The sequence below is a fragment of the Myotis davidii genome, unplaced genomic scaffold, assembly GCF_000327345.1.
Source record: "Myotis davidii unplaced genomic scaffold, ASM32734v1 scaffold89, whole genome shotgun sequence".
Taxonomy (NCBI): domain Eukaryota; kingdom Metazoa; phylum Chordata; class Mammalia; order Chiroptera; family Vespertilionidae; genus Myotis; species Myotis davidii.
This window is the reverse complement of record NW_006300372.1, coordinates 5,146,004-5,163,975: the sequence shown is the minus strand read 5'-3', so window position 1 is coordinate 5,163,975 and position 17,972 is coordinate 5,146,004. Positions and strand designations below refer to the sequence as shown.

At 41.2% G+C, this 17,972-nt stretch overlaps 1 protein-coding gene across 1 annotated transcript in view; it reads left to right on the top strand.

The window, feature by feature from the left end:
- Positions 1-17,972, top strand: part of JAKMIP2 (janus kinase and microtubule interacting protein 2) — a 129,700-nt gene that overhangs the window by 56,736 nt on the left and 54,992 nt on the right. Inside the window, exon 2 of the mRNA XM_015572604.1 lies at positions 15,152-15,428. Within this exon, the coding sequence (XP_015428090.1) occupies positions 15,300-15,428 (129 nt within the window). The 5' untranslated portion in view covers positions 15,152-15,299. The remainder of the gene's footprint in view (positions 1-15,151; positions 15,429-17,972) is intronic.

The window sequence follows — 17,972 nt, the reverse complement described above, 5'->3', positions numbered from 1 at the left end:
CAGACTTTTTTATGTGACTTGGACATTCTTTGTCTTTCACATCGAAATCATCACTTTTAAAGTGTTTAAACCAGCATTCATAAATACCTTGAAATGGAGTCTGTTCATAAGCTTCCCAAAGTATATGTTAACTTTCAGCAGCACTTTTCTTCACAATAAAGTAGTGAATTAAAACTTCCTGCAAATGCTCTTTTTTTGGCACAAAATTCAACATTTTTAAGCATAAAAATATCTATGATGTTAACACCTTCAGAAAATTTGATATATGAAGTTTTGAAGCTTGCTGCCAATACAAAAAAATAGCATACATATCAAATCACATATATATCAACATATATGTAACTCCATCTATTGAAAAAACCCGCATTATTAACTGGTACACCTAGTAAAATAAGGAGTAAGAATGTTAGATGATACTAGGAGTAGAGAAGATTAATAATCCTTGGCCTTCTAAGCCTAGCACAGCTCATGCAAATGCCTTCCCAGTGACAGAAGGAGAGAGATTAATATTAATAGCATTTCCCAATCTGTATACCGTGGAGGAGGTGAGAAGGTCCATAATAACAATAACATTTCATCTGCATACAGTGGAGAATGTGGGAGAGTTCATATTAATCATTCTAACAACTGAATTTATGTATAGTGGCTTATGGGTAACAGTGAGTTCCTCATATACAGTCTCAGGCAATGCTTGTGGCTCCTAAACCCTTTTTATTTATTTATTTTTGTTGTTGTTAATCCTCACCTGAGGCTATTTTTCCATTGATTTTTAGAGAGAGTGGAAGGGAGAGGGACAGACAGAGAGAAACATCGATGTGAGAGACACACATCTATTAGTTGCCTCCCGCACGCACCCCAACCAGGGCCAGGAATCAAGCCTACCACCGAGGTATGTGCCCTTGACCAGAATCCAACCCAGGACCTTCAGTCCATGGGCCAACACTCTAGTCACTGAACCAACCCCGCTAGGGCCCTACACCTCTTTTTGAAATCAAGTTCGGGTGTCAGGGGGCTGGTCGAGTTTGTAAACGCAAACCTTATCTGCGAGCATATTGGCAGGAGAATGTATCACACCGAACTTGAGAAGGCTGAATGGAGTGAGGCCCTGGGCAAGAAGATGATGACAAAGGAGGAGGATAAAGGAGACCAGAATGGGGCTCCTGTCACCCCAAACTCCTAAGAAGGCTCTGGGAGACGGGAGAGAAACTGAAGAAATCTTGTTTTAACCCAGGACCAATCCTGTCCACTCCAAGGGTTTCAGCTTTCCCAGAGACAGAGCACAGTATGTCATTGTCGGAGCTGTCCTCAAGGCGAGGCTTACGATACAGGATGACAGAGCCGCACTGCTGTAGAGAATGACCTGCAGCCTGGTCCGTGGTTGAGACGGGAGGTGCTGGAGCTAACATTCCCCAGAGGGTTTGGAGCAAATGATGTGAAATGTCTAGGCAGCCTTTTTGATCCCTGAATGAGGTGGAACCTGCCACTCAATATATCTTTCCAAAATATATTATGGCCTTATGGACATGTATGTACACATAGAATTGGCTATGTGTGTGAGACATTATACTTTGCACATCATTTCATCATCTTGCTCTTTTGACTAATATGTCTTGATGTGTAACTAGTCTCATTGGTTCATCAGATCTACTTATGTATTTTTAACTATTGCATACTAATTTGTAGACGGGACATGCCACTTTATTACACCATTTTGTTTTATGCGGATCTCACATTGTTCCTAGTTTTTCAACACTACAGAGTTGTGCAGGCATGGGTTTGATCTTTATGAAGTCACTCATTATTACCTTTTAAGATGCTATATCATTTTTATATTTATCTGGCTATCTTTCCTCTGACTACTCAAATATAAACTCCAGGAGAGCAGGAATTTTTGTCTTGTGTATCCACAGCTCTAGCTCCAGAACCTAAAACTGCACCCCAAAAATATTCACTGGATGAATGCATATGACTACATTCTGCCTCCATGTATAGTTATGAAGTATTAACCTCTTACTAGAGTTAAACTCTCAAGGGGGCAGGAGTAGTCATTCTCATCTCTTCCATTGGCAGTGCCTGGCATAATGCCTTCCTTAAAGTGGGAGCTTAATACTACCAGGGATACACAGTATATAGCACAACTTAGCTCAACAATTGACTGGTTGTAATTTTGGCCAAAGACCAATTTGAAAAGATTAATAGCAACCTATATGTGGTTCCTCTTACCACCTCCACAGCTCCCACCCTGGCCTAAGCCAGCACCAACTCCAAGCTGGAGTTTTGCAGTGGCCTCCAAACTAGTCTCCTTACTTCCACTCTTATGCAAATTCTTCTTCTGTCCCCACTGCAGGGAAATGTTGAAGCCTCAGATCAGGGCACCTCCTATCAAAACTTCCAGGGGGACTTCACTCTGAGTAAAAGCCCACGTTGACGTATAATGGCCTGAAAAGCACAGTGTGGTCGGCACATGCTGCTCCTCCATTAATGTCTGCCCTCAACTTGGCTGCTCTCCTAGCTGCTCCTTCCCTCCAGCCCTGGGCTTCTGGCTTCCGGGCAGTTCCTGGAACTCACGTCTGTGCTCACTGTAGAGCCCTTGTACTTGCCCTGCGCTCCTGGAATGTTTCCTTCCGGCATTTGCATGGTGCACTCCCTTCCGGGCTTGAGCCAAGTCACATCACTTGGTTAGGCTTTTCCTTATCTCAACTTGCAATCCCATCTGGACACTTCCTGTCACCTCTGTGCTCTATTACGATTTTCCCAGAGCACTTTGTGATCATGCAGCATAGTACTTATTTACTTGTTTGCTGTTCTTCATGCTCATTGTGTCTCTTCCAACTAACAGATTAGTGCCACGAGCAGAGATATATGTTTTATTTTATTTAATGCCAAGAACAGTGGCAGCAATCGAGTGTTCAATACCTCTTTGTCCAAGAATCTGATTTTAAAAGAGCACTTATTTGATACATACCCTGCTAAAACCTTTATTATTCCATGTAATTTTCACCACCATCCCAAGGAAGGTGTATAGTGACGGAGTGAAGATAATGGTCTCTACAGTCATACAGCTTGTATTAAGTCCTTGCTGCATTGCTTACCAGCTCTGGGCCCAAGGTCAACAATCATCTGTGTCCATTAGGTCTCTATTACCCCATCTCAAAAGAAATCAAGGGAAATATTAATGACTAGTATTTTGTCAGACTCTGTATGAAACAACCAGGTCAGCACTATAAGAAGTGTTTCAAGCACAGCCCTAAATTTAGGCTTCAAATCCCATCTTATTTAATTATCTGTCTCGTGTGATCATTTAAGACTTAATAGCTATTTTGTGCATACTGTTTTGCAAGAGTAAAGTACTCCCTTGTCTTACCCTATATCATACAGGAAAAATGTTAACTGCTAGATCATAAGTGCCCTGAAAAATGGGATTTATCAGAGCAAGTGATTAACTCTCAGCACTCAGTGCATTGCTTCAGTAATGATACACTGCCTTGTGCTAAATCTTTGTCATGCTCTGGACAAGAAATGTGTTTCATTACCTTACATTCTGATTTCTATACAACAGGATTTGTTTTTAGCCATTTGAGAGTTTTCAAGATAATAATAAATATGCAATATATATATATTGACTAGAGAAACAAATACTGTAATGGTTAAAACAAATGTTTGTGCCCTGACCGGTTTGGCTCAGTGGATAGAGAGTCGGCCTGCAGACTGAAGGGTCCCAGGTTTGATTCCGATCAAGGGCATGTACCTTGGTTGCGGGCACATCCCCAGTAGAGATGTGCAGGAGGCAGCTGATCGATGTTTCTCTTTCATCGATGTTCCTAATTCTCTATCCCTCTCCCTTCCTCTCTGTAAAAAATCAATAAAATATATTTAAAAACCAAACAAAAAAAGACAAATGTTTGTAAATCAGGCTGACCCAATTTAAATTTTGGCAGGCACATCATAGGCTCTCAAGAAACATTTGAATCAAAGAATGGCTCATAAACACTGGGCAATTCTCAATGTTTTGATTTCTTCTCTTATATAATGAGAAAATGAGATACCATGTGCAATGGTAGCTACTGTGTTTGTCATATAGAAATATTTTAATAGAGTTATTATTAAACAGTTTTTTTCCACTGTGCTGTTCAGAATATGGAACCCTTCTCTCCCAAATTTAATGTTTTACATAAAGTGTAAGAATCAAAATGAGCTTAAGAGCAGATATAAAAATGAGCCCTTTCTAAATTCTCTCCTCCTCCTCCTCCTCTTCCTCCTCTCTTCTTCCTCCCCTCCTTCTCTCCTCTTCCTCCATCCTATCCCCAACTCCATTTAATCAATAGTATGGGTACACCCATAATTCCTACCAAATCTTATACAATAATTATTCAGCTACACCTTATTTCCTCAACCACAAGACAAATCCTCTCTTATCTTTCAAGACTCAGCTCAGCAGTCCCTTCTGTTGGCAGCAGTCCCCGTCCCCCCAGGGAAGTGGCTCTCCTCCTCTGTGCCCCAGTCCTGCCTGGTTTGCTTCTCTGTTTCAGTGCTCATTACATCCTCAGGCCTGCAGCTCATTATTTACATGTCAGTCTTTCCCAGTGGGGAGAGTTGTAGAGGGGACTCATAAATCATACATTCCGGACTGGGCTAGATGACTTGCCACATGCATCTCACAGCATTAAAAAGATAATGCTTGGAAGTAGTTTAGCACAGTGGCCAGCAGGAGTAAATGGTCAATGATGATAATGAGGATGATTAGCAGTAGTGGTAGTATTCATCTGTCACAGTGTGAGGTAAGTAAGTGGATGAAGTATAATTATCTATACAAATGCTATTATGATCTAGAATATTACAGGCCAGGGCCCCAGAGCTTTGGAATATCAAAGATTGCTTACTATGCAAAGAGGAAAGACTAGCTCTCAGAATCCTCCTTTATGGTCCTGTGAGGGGAAAAAATAGAGCCTTTGAGACTGCTCTTCCTAAAAAAAACCATTTATCGAAATATTTAAAACCTTAAATAAGAAATTATAATTCCTGGTTTCTGTGCCAAGAGATAATAAAAAACAAAACAAGACAAAAACAGGAAAAAATTGTGTTTTGCGTATGTAAATTGCTTACACTTGAAAGCATATTGCTTATATTTCTGAATACGTAGGTACTATGAATACAGCACAGAGTTTAATATGGGATAAAATTACATTATGATTAAGTCAACCTTCTCCTATAATGTGGGAGAACAGCATTAATATTTTGTGGGGTTAAGGTATTCTTGATTCTTTCCAATGAAAATTTCACTTGGCTCCATTCATTTACCTCAACAAACATTTTTATTTTTGAGTACCTACTGTAAGACACAACCCATATATCTTTTGAGGGCTTCTTTTTCCTTATCTGTAATATTTATGATGATGTGGGTTAAATTGGATATTACACATATCAAAGTTTTTAACAAATTGCTTGAACTAATGTATATATAATTTAACATAGTTCCTGGCTTATGTTAATCACCCGGAAAACGTTAGCTCTTGTTATTTCTAAGCACACATAAGACTCCTTTCATCTAAGTGAGTTTTTTGATGGTACCCACATCCTTCCAGTGTCCTGGGCACAAAGGTTGGGTGTTATTTTCAAACTCTTCTTCTCTCTTTCCTATTTCCCAACAATCAGCCCATTATGTGGATTCTTCACACATCACAGACCAGCTGGAGAGCAGAGTTGGGGTTTAAGTCCGTAAGAAGCTTCAGACTAAAACACATTTGACTCTGCCATTTGCCTGGCTCTGTGTCTTCGAGTAAAAGAATTGACCTCCTATCAACTTGGTTCTCTCATGTATAAATAGGGAATACTAACTGCATATATCTCAGAGTTTTGAATGGAAGCATGGACATAAATTGTTGCCTTATGCAGTGCTCAGCACATGTTAAGTGCTCAGTACAAGATGATGTTGAGTGATGATGAAGAAAATGATGATGGTGAGATGAATAAGAGTTCCTTTAGCCTAGAAAAGAAAAAAAGCCCTTCTTCTCTACATCCTATTCCAAACTTCATCTATTTACATATGAACATTGGAAATGGATGCCTATCTGGACCTCTAACCTCTAGTTCTTTCTGTTTCATTCTACCCTCCACATAACTTCAAGATTAATATTTATTTTTAAAATTGTATTTTGCCTCTTCTCTTAAAAGTGCTTATCGTGTTCCCAGTAATTTTTAAATAAAATGTAAATTCAGCATTGAGGCACTCAAGACATGCGTAGTTTATCCTGACCTTATTTTTCTGTACATCCACTGGTTTCCCACACTGGGCTTGTGATCTACAATTTATTCCTCACCCTTACCTTCCACGTGTCCTACCTACATGCCTTTCCTTGATTCCTCCTGTTCATCTTTCATTGTCCTGGCCCTAAACACAAGGCCCTCTCTTTTGGTGAAGTAATGTGTTTATTCAGAATCAGTTTTGTGCCTGGCACTGTACTAGGCACTGATACTCAACAAGGAGCTAGAGAGACACAGTCCTTGCCCTCATGCTACTCTTCCTCTTGTTGATGTATATGTGTGTTTCCCCACTCCTTTGGCACATATACAGTATATGCAGCCTTGTTTGGTAGATATATGCTGCATCATCTTCAACTATAACATAAAGCCTTGCACATAATTATGGAGAGAGAGCTGATCCAGTTTTTGAAATGATTTTCCTATAGTGTATGGTCCACATTGGGATTAGGTTGACTAACAGAAGTTAGTCTTGCTTCAAAGATCCCATCAACTGGGGAAGGGGCGGGGGGCGGGATAGTTAAACATTGGTCTCTGGGACAAAACTCAAAACAGAATCCTAAATGTTAAAAAATGGAATAATCTATATTGTCCTATAATTTATTATACTGCATCACACCATATTATAACATAGGGAAATGTTGATAGCCAGTTTCTTTTTAGTAGCATGTGGAAAATTAAATGCATTTCTTTGTAATAGAACCATATGGTGTATCTAAAAGTTGTTTTATTCAAACTTTATGTACTTTTACTTAAATAACATTGATCAGAGTAAATCTTAATACAGAAATTATTCTGCCTTTTTAAAAATAGCAGGTACGTGTTATGCATGTCCTATTTATAGAATTTTCTGCTCATGTTTGACACTGCAAAGGTGCCTTTATAAAAGTTTTCCTTTTTTAATTCAAGGTCTTTGAAAATGCAACAGAATAGGTTATACATGCTTCACTTAACCTAAAATAGACAAGCTTGGTGTCACTTATAAATATAATTATCTAAGACGACCCCTTCAAATGCTTTGGGCATTTATTTGTTGGTTTGCTTTCAATAACTGTACACGCAGAGCAAATGCCTACTTGAGGCGAGGGCTCTGATTCGCTTTTCTTGCTCTGTCTGACCTTGAATACATAACTGTTTCCTGCTGTGTCTGAGATCCCCTCCTCCCATTTCCAATGAAGCTGGTACCCTCATTCTACAACAGCTGTAAAAGAATTTGAATCCAGAAAGAAAGGACTATGCAAATAAGAATATGTAGCGCTGTGAGATTTATTTTGCTAAAAGAGTACAGTGCAAGATAACTCAGCGTGAAGGAGTGAAATTAAGCTTGGGAATATGAAGGATAGCAGCAGGGATTATGAAATCTCAACACATGGCTTAAATAAAAATTCATTTCATTTTATTGTTTATTCAATTGTCATACCAAGCTTTAACTTTTGCCTGAAATCAAAACTGTCATTCAAGGGTTCCCTCAAAGTAAAGAGAACTTCCACAATAAACCTTATTAAAATGATCTGGATATTGTGAAGGCATTGTGAAAAATGTTTCTCGATCTCAGTATTTTCCTTGGATCGGGATCAATGTTAATTAAATTGAATTTCATGGTGGTCATTGTGATAGATACTATGAGTACAAAGAGGAATCAACACAAGGTTTTACTCTTCAGTGGGATTCATTCACCTAAAGAATAACTATAATATAAATGAACATGGCCACAGCCTCCTAACTGTTCTTTCTACATCTTTTATCCCTTTAGTCCATTCCATTCTCTGTTGCCACAGGACTATTACTAAAACCAAGATGTGAGCTAGTCACTCCCCTCCCCTACACACTTCTATGGGGATGAAGTTCATATCCTTTAATATAGTTTATATTGGTCTCTACCAGCTGCTCCCTGTCTGCCTCTGCTGGCTCATCTCTTACCACTTTTTCATTTCCTTACAAGCTCTTGTCTGTATTTTTCTCCAGAGCATCCTTCATATTCTCTTTGGCTTCTAGACTTTCATACTCAATATTCTGTTGACCTAGAAGGTTCTTTGGTCCCCCTCCAACCCTTTGCTGGCTGATTCCTCCTTATCTTACAGAGCTTTGAGATATATATATATATATTCTGTTCCTAAGGTGTCTTTCCTGACCCACGAAGACCCTTAGGATTCTTATAGCCTATGATATGTACAATTACCACACTATATGAAATTGCTGATTCTTTCTCTGGGAAGGACAGGAACCCTGTCTCTTGTTTCACACAGACATCCTCTGCCCCCCAGATGTTTCATAAATATTTGTGAATTGATAAATTAATGCATTTAAAAATGAATAATGAATATTGTAAAAAGTGCCTTCAAACTGAAAATGGAAACCAAGTGAGGAAATAACTTATCATCAGGGTATGGTGAAGAGGTATAAAGGAAAATTATATGAGATGTCATTGGATCTGGTCCCTAAAAGATGAATAGGAGAGAGTTAGGAAGTTGAGGAAGAGAAATGGAAGCTAAACAACAAACTGTGTGATCAAAGTCAAGGGTTTCCAGAATAGATCGATTCTGGATGAATCCGACCTGCTTTGGATCTCAACTTAGACATCTCCTAGCCTTCCTGACAACCCCCCTTAAAGAAGTTAGATGTTTCTTGTATGTGTGCCGAGCGCTCTCTCTTACTGCAGACTGTATGAGATATAATGTGAAGTTTTAATCCTGAGATCTAAAAAGATCCAGCAAGAGTAATACAATTCTTTCGTATGAAAAATGTAATGTGTTGACTTGATTTTTTAAAATATATCTTATTGATTTTTTACAGAGAGGAAGGGAGAGGGATAGTTAGAAACATCGATGAGAGAGAAACATCGATCAGCTGCCTCCTGCACGCCCCCTGCTGGGGATGTGCCCACAACCAAGGCACATGCCCTTGACTGGAATCGAACCTGGGACCCTTCCGTCCGTAGGCCGACGCTCTATCCCCTAAGCCAAACCAGTTAGGGCAAAAGTGTTGACTTTAAATAATTTATAATGGTTGCTGTTATTACTAACTGATACAGAGGGTGTTCAGCAGAAGAACAGAAGAGAGACAAACAAACATAAAAGGACATACAAGCCTGATAAATATAATCCTGAAGATGCATAATCACTACCATGCTGAATGTCAGCCTTTCAGATTCATTTCCTTCTAACAGATTCGTTAGAAGAGTCCTCTGTGTAAGAGGTTCGAAGCCCTTAGACTCCATAGCCACACCACCACATTATTTTTATATAGGAAAACTAGAACTCCACGGTTGGACTGGCTTACATAGCATCCCCCTCCTCTATATTAAATTGCTTTGTCAAGTTAATAAATGCACAGTGAGGCACTTTTCCTGCACAGAGAAGGATTTAAGAAGTGATAACATGGTCCACAGGTCACCAGGACTAAAGTAAGTGTAATTCATTCAGTTTAAACAATAACACCTTCTGAGTCTAAAGCATCATCTTTGGAAATGAAGTGGGGAAGGGCTTAAATGAACAGGCTCTGGTAGAGTGGACATATCCAAATATTAATTATGGAAAAGTGTTTGTAGCCTTTAGCTTCATACTTATGAACTCCACCTATTTTATATTACAGCTGCTTTTCGAATCATAACTCAGAGGCAACAAGTTATTGGAAACACTAAGGTTAATAATGGCTTTATTCAGCTTATAGCTTAGGGCAGAACCAGCTACAAAGCCAAGACCCCTAGGAATACTGATTGTGTCAGTGCTGATCCCATTTCTCCCAAAGCATAAGCATGAATTCCTTTAGCCTTTCCAGGGATCTCTGAGCTTTTCTTGGCCTGTCTTTTTTTTTTTAACACTAATGGGTAATAAATATTTTTCTTCCTTTAAAATCTAAGATGGCTTTTAGTAAATAATAGGGGCATAGAAAAATAATAACTATGATATTGATAATAATAATTTACTAATCATTGGACACACTTTGACTTATGTATTCCTCATGAGAGCACAATGAGGTAAACATATTCCTTTCCACATTTTATAGTAAAAAAACACGAGCTTAGAGATTTTAATTTCTCAAGAATATAAAGCTAGGAAGTTTAATTCCACGCCAGTCTTTCCGATTTCAGATTGCAGTCTCTTAACCACCACATCCCACCATTGTGTAGGCCCCCAGCTGGCGTTTTCATGCTTTGCCATCTCATTACCCTACCCCCAACCAGAGCTGAATCCTGTCCTTCCCTCAAGAGAGAGTTATCATAGTCAAGAAGCTCAGAGCTGACGTATTTGAGTTGCAGCTCTACTATGTTATAGCTGTGTAAGTTTTTTCAAGTTAGCCAACCTCTCTGATCTTCAGTTTCCCTGTCTAAAAGAAGAGTAAATATCTGAAAGAGTTCATTAGAGTTGTTCAATAAGTCAGTCTTCCTAAAGTTCAGTGCACTTTGCATTGTTCCTGCACTAAGTAAGAACCCAGCCAGGTGGGCAGCATCTCCAGGCTCAGCTCACATGTCTTGCATTGTTCCTGCACTAAGTAAGAACCCAGCCGCATCTCCAGGCTCAGCTCACATGTTACCTTCTCCATCAAGTCTTCCTCTTTCTCGGTGCACTCTCGGCTACAGCATTGACCAATGCGCTCGTTCTCTTCTTTCCAGGATGTTTTCTCTCTTTATAGGCTGGAAGCCTAGGACTGGGAGGGTTTGATGGGGAATAAGGAATGACAGCTAACAGGTATAGGCTTTCTTTCTGAGGTGATGGAAAGTTATACAATTGATTGCAGTGATAGTTGTACAACCTTGTGAATATCCAAAAAAATCACTGAATTATGTACTTTGAAAGTGTAACATCATTGAGATTTAAGTGAAAGCTGTCCAAAAACAAAAAATAAAGGCAGCCCAAGCTGACAGAGCATTGTAGCGACATTACATATGAGAATCAGAAGATTGCTGAGCACCCATCAAAACGGGAAGAGACTTTAGAAAGCTCCCCTCTCCCCCCCGCGGGTGTGTAGGACCACACTCACAAACAGCTGCTCACTTTGAGATATCCATAAGTTGATGCTACCAGTAACTGTCTGGGATGCTTTTTTCTCTCCGGAACATGTTTTCATTTTTAAACCAATTTCTTTTCCTCAGCCCTTATGGGACTAATTTAACACTAATTCACAGACCAAAAAATACATGAAGTCAGTACATACTATTATATTTTTTTGAAAAGAATTGTAAATAAAATGTAAAATTGTCTTGTACATTTTTGCTGCAAGAAATACCAGAGAGCTGGTACTCATTTAGACTGGGAGAGGACACTGGTTAAAACCAATAATAATGTGTAAAAGTAGGACATGATTCCATCAAAATCTCCATGTGGTAGAGTTGCCACCTCCGGGTCATCCCCGTGGCCATGGCCCGGTTCAGGGCTGCATTACTTCTGGCCTGGACTATTACTGATATCCTGCCTCCCTACTCTCTCTCTCTCCCTTCACTTCCACCACGTTCCAGGGTTCCCTTCTAAAATGCAAGTACGAGGCAGGGGATGTTAGCTTGGGTCCCAGCCTCTCTTAGGCTGCCTGGATTTGAATCTGGGCCTCACCCCATAGCAACTCAGTCATCTTAGGCAACTTACTTAATCTTTCTGCCAATCATTTCTCCACATTTTTTAGTGAGCATCAAATGAAAGTAGTATGCTTAGTCTAGTGGCAGGTTCGTAGCACTCAGTCACCATAAGCTTTTATTGTTACACATATATTCAAATGCTGCGATGTTTCTTCATGTCTACATAATAAAATTCCGTTATCATCAATTACGTCTAATGATGGGTCATACAGGAACCTGTGCAATCTAACCTCTGCCTGTCTTCTCCCAGTTCACAACCTTCTCCAAATAGGCACATTCGTGACTCCAAGTTTTCCTCAAGCTCTGTCCTCCTCCATCCCTCCTCTGTCTCAAACAGAAGAGACCACTTTTGATTCAGGAACACTAACGACAAGGCTCTGAAGTGACCTATGTTTTTCCCTGTGTGGGGTTTGAGAGAAGTTGACCAAAGTAAATCATATTTTATAGGGAAAATAAACTGGACTTCCTGGTGGCCTGAATAAATGAGGGAGAATAGAAGAAATGATGATTTCTAAACTTAAATCGGGAATGCCTGGGCCTGGGGTGGTGCCATTTGTTGATACTGGAAAACCTGGAGAAGATAAGGTTCTGAATGATAATAAAGACATCTGTATTAGTTAGGTTAGGTTTGTAATGCAGTCAGATATTCAAGTAGATTTGGTAAGTAAGCAGTTGAATATGCGAGTCTGGGGTTTGGGGAATGGTCAGGACTATGGATATAAAACTGAGAGTCATGACTTTATAGGGGACAGTGGAGATAACTTTGAGGAAGCTTTGGGGACCAATAGCATCTAGAGACCAACTAGAGAAAGAGAAACCTGTTAAACATGGACATGTGGGTTTTCTCACTCGATACCTGCTTGAAGTTAAGTGCTGTCTTATTTATTTTTGTGTCTAGAGGAGTTTGTCATACACAATTTCAATAATGTTTGTTGAATTCATTTTAATTCTAAAAGCAAAGAATGATGCCTCTTAGAAGTATCCCAGGCATGCACTTTAATGATTTGGCAACACTTGCAAAACAAGCACAAAGGACAACTCCAGCACCTAATTTAGGGGGGGATATTGGTGGACAGTTCCATGACTACTGGCGACAGGCGTATTCTCCCTATCCCTTAACTCTTCCCTCTCCCCTTTCTCCGGGGACACATCCACAAGGCAAGGCCCCAGTGCACACGGGGTGGGTGGCAGAAAGCCCAGGATCCCAGCATGGTCCTCAAGGCTGAATACCAGGGGTCCTGAGAGAGAAGCAGCTGCCGGAACATATGTGCGATCAGTAGGAATTCCCCTTAGTCCTGGGCTGAAGCACATCTATGTGCGCAATACTCAATTTTCTGTAAGGCTGCACGGGGAACTTTCTCTTGTATCTTGTCATGTTTTTTCCATTATGTGCGCAATACTCAATTTTCTGTAAGGCTGCATGGGGAACTTTCCCCCTTTATCTTGTCATGTTTTTTCCATTGAATTTTTAAAAAAAATATATTTCTTTATTGATTTCAGATAGGAAGGGAGAAGGAAGAGAGAGAAACATCAATGATGAGAGAGAATCATTGATCGACTGCCTCCTGCACGCTCCCTACTGGGGATCGAGCCTGCAACCCAGGCATGTGCTCTTGGCCAGAATGGAACCTGGGACCCTTCAGTCTGCAGGCTGACGCTCTATCCACTGAGCCAAGCCGGCTAGGGCTCCATTGACTTTGATAGGTTAGTATTGATATTTTTCTAACCTGCTTTGTTCCTGTGAAACATTTAAGAATTTGTAAAGCAAGACCATCCCTCTTTATTTCTCTCCTTTTGCTGCTGTTCTGATTAAGCCTTCATTATCCTCCACCTTAGCAAGTTCAATAGGCAGGCTCCCTTCCCTCCATTCTCTGCCCACTCTGCCACTAGAATAACCACACCAAAGCACTGCTCTGTTATGCCATCCACCTGCCCAGAACTTCAACAGAGTCCCATTGCTTATTGAAAAAAAAAATGATTCCAAAATTCTAAGGTTGGCATCCCAGGTCTCCCACAATTGGAAATTTCCAGGCAATGTTTTCAACATTAGTACCCACAAATCATATCTTAGGTTGTAATGAATTAAGCCCCCATTTTAACCACAAAATAGTTACTGAGCTTTCTATTTGCTGTAGCTCAGCACCTGCCATTTCTTTCATCCAGGATGCTTCACCTGTTTCTCCATCTGTTAACATCCTACTCGCTCCTCCAGTTCCAGGCCAGTGCAGCCTTTTTCAGGGAGCCTTCCTTATTCCATTCCAAGAATAAATCTTATATACCCTGAGACAACTGTTTATATTTTAAAGGCAGTTGTCAAATAGATAATGATGATGATGATGATGATGATGATGATGATGATGATGATATAGATGGATAGATAAATAGATAATATAGAGGTTTTGTTGAGTTGTTGTTTTTTTGCCTTGAAACTCTTGTTTTCAATTTCAACATGTTGTGCCTAGCATAGCATATAGAAGGAACTCTAACAATATTGACTGAATGAATGTGAGTGACCCAATTAACCCAGTATAATTAATCCTCACTTCTCACAGTTTATTGATTTATTGTATAATTTTAGGTCTTTATAGAAATGTCTTAAAGTTGGGGCTCTTTATGGAGTGATCATGAGGTCTTCACATAGGTGACTTCCTTTTACAAATACTAATTAAATACCTGGTATGTACCAGGACTTATGATGGATACTGAGAAGCAAGTAGTAAGTAAGAGCAACACATTTCTGTCCTCACCAAGTTTACAGTTTTATGGTGGTGACCACAATTAAACAAGAAGGGCACGTAATAACCTAGGGGGTGTTTCCAGGAGGAACTGATGTGGAAGCTGAGACCTGAAAGAGTCCTAAACGCCACTCAAACTACACTGTGTGTGTGGCAGGGTGTGAGGAGGAGGACATAAGGGAGGACCATGTGAGGAGGCTGGGCAGAGGCTGGAGAAGAGAAAATAGAATAGGAAAAGTCCTATGGGAAGGGAGCAAGAATCAGCAAATTAAAAGACATTCCTTATGGTTAGAATATAAGTGAGCGAAACGGAGGCAGAAAGGCGAGGAGAATGGGTAGGGTTAGACATAAAGAGCACTCTGAGACGTGAAAGATACATTCACGGGTCTTTGAAGGATTTTAAGCAGAGCACTGACGTGATCAGATTGGCCCTTTGGAAAGATCGCTGGAAATTCATGTGCGGCGTGAACAGGAGGTAGTGGAGACAAGAACCCTCCCGAGGAGACTCCTAGAGGCAGCTCAGGCTGAGAGTGACTGTCAGGCACCCGCCCAGGTCTCTGCCACAGCAGTAACGGCTGTCTCTTCCCAGGGCTTCCAGGGCAGTGGCTAAGGAGACCTTACCAAGGACCACCACGCAGTAGATGCTGAAACACCGCACTCCGGGATAAGAAACGGGAACATGGCAGCACCCGTGTGAAAGGACTTAAAAACCAACAGACTCCATTTAGAAAGGAACAATGTCCAAGAAAGGGCGAAATAAGGGCGAGAAGCCCGAGGCGCTCATCGTCGCCCTTCAAGCTGCCAATGAAGACCTCAGGACCAAGCTCACAGACATCCAGATAGAGCTGCACCAAGAGAAGTCCAAGGTGAGTGAGGCTCTGGCCCAGCTCTTGCCTACTGGCCCCCCTCCGTGGGCTCCTTTCTGCCAGTTGCCTTTCTGTACACATGGAGGGTTTCTTGTGTGTGACAGGAGGGAATTGAGCAAGGGATACACAGAAGGTGACAGTAACATGGTCATGAGACCGATCTCTGCCTGGTTCAGGAAAGCAGATAATAAACACGGAGACAATGACCCCAAGCACCCCTACCTCCCCTCGACACTTAATAGTTGTTGACTTGGGCAAGTCCCCCCGCTTGCCCTCTATAGGGTATTCCCCCTGTGGGATTTAGAGCAATCTTTCTAAAATGTACCACACCTTGTCACTCAGAACCCTTCAATGGCTGCCTCTGCCTCTCAGAATCAAAGTGTTTCCTACCAACCACAGGGTATTTCCTGTCGCTCCCTCTGACTCAGTTTCCATATCCCTCCCCTTGATCCCTCTGCTCCAGCCTCTTGGAAGAATCAGGAGAGATACCATCACATTGAGGGCCTTTGTTCTTGTTCCTCCCCCAGACAGCTCCAGGCTCCATCCTCACCACCCTCAGGTGTCAGCTGCATCTGACCACAGTCTCCAACATAGAACATGCCCAGTTACTCCCCAGAGTCTGGCTATTCTTGATTCATTTCACAGAAAGTTATTGTTTAAATAAATGCCCAGTTACTCCCCCATAGCCTGGCTATTCCTGACTTGTTTCATACAAAATTATATATTTATTTATGTTCTTGTTTCATGCTTATCTTTCCTGAGTCAAGTGCGATCTCTATGAAATCAGAGACTTAATTTACCTCTGTATCCCTAGAGCCCAAATAAATGTCCAGAACGGAAAAGCTCAACATCTGTTTTTTAATGAGTTGAGGAATGAATGAAGGGTGATTTGAGCTGTGATGGGGTTTAAGTTAGACAAGTACATAAAGTGATTATGAGGATTAAATGGGAAAGTTCATGTCTCAGAGAGCTGCCAGGCACATAGTACACTCTCAAAAAATGGTAATAGTAATATTCTCTCTAATATGGTCTACACTGAATCGATCACTAACTGGACTTAGGAATGTCTCTTTAATTCTCTGCATCTCATAAATGGATTTGCTAACACTCACCTCACCAGAGCTGTGTGGATATCACAGGGTCATGGGTAGGAGAGCATTTTGAAATTTTCAACATGGATTGAGGCAGGTCCGCTTCCTGCGAACTGGGCGCAACCGTGTCCGCACCACCATGCCTTCTCTAGATAATTCTTTGCTTGGCAGAAACTGTTCCTGATCAAACTGTAGATCACAAACCAACAAACACCCTCACTCTGTTTTATCTCTCCTCTTCCTTGACATTACTATGAAATGTTAATTATTATTTTCCTCCAAATCTATTTCTCCTGGTGCCAGCCATAATAAATATTAGGTCACCCAAAGCCCTTTGCCTCCTGTCTCGGCAAAACCTTAACCTGGGATAAACAAACTCCAATGTAAAATTTGTGAAGGAAATATTTTAGTTCCCATGAAGGGACAAAGAACATGATGTTGTTGTTTTCTTTAAAAAAAAAAATGGTTTGCAAGTCAGAAGACCAAGGCATTTCCTTTATCTCTCTTCAGGGACAAGTTTAAGTGTCTCAGTGTCTCCTTCTGTAATTTACATGACTGAATCAACTTCTCCATCTCTGTGTCTCCCAAGCATCACTGTGCCTTAGAATAACCTGGGGGAACTTATTAAAAATTGAAGTCCCGGGGCCCACATTGGAAGGATTCTGATGAAATAGGTGGAGGGAGGACCACGATTTCCAATTCTAACAAACAGTGCAGATAATCCCCACGCAGGCGGTTCTCCGCCTTCATGTTGACAAACACTCCTCTTCTGACAGCCTGTGAACATTCCACTGGCTTTAACTTTCCCGGGGGCAACGTCACATTTCAAGAGAGCAGACTCCTTTCATTGTAATCAGGACAGGATGACGAGCAACATTCATAGGAGGAGGTGCATGGGCCTGGAGACTGGTAACCGTAGACAGCCACTGACTCACAGAGAACAAACTCAGGAGATTTCAGAGAGGCAGAGGCCCTGAGGGCCCCGCCGCTGCCAATTTCCTACACATTCAAGTCTTTTAAAAGGGGTAACCTGAGCCTGGACAGAGCTGCCTGTTTACCCAGGACCTGGCACTGGGGTCTAAGTCGAGAAGGTCAGCATAATCTCCCCTTGCTCTCTGACAAGAGACGGGAAGCCGGCCTCCTGAATAAAGGCACTGCCTTATCCTCCCCTCTGCAGGCTGCCTCCCTGTCTCCCCTCCTTGGCAGTTAATTACAGTCCCGGCACTGGGGCTAACGCAAAGCCTCCCCGCCTGTCAGCAGCCTTCCCCGAAGAACAAAGGGAATTTCGGGGGCAAACAAGTCATAAAGCAGTTTTATTAAAATAAATAGGCTTGTGTTTCCCAGGCCCCGGCGTGAAGAGAGAGCATATGAACAGTATCAAGATGGGAACGCTCACTCTCGGTTTGGTTCCCAGAATATGCTGATAAAATGGCAATTTGAGTGGCTCCTCTTT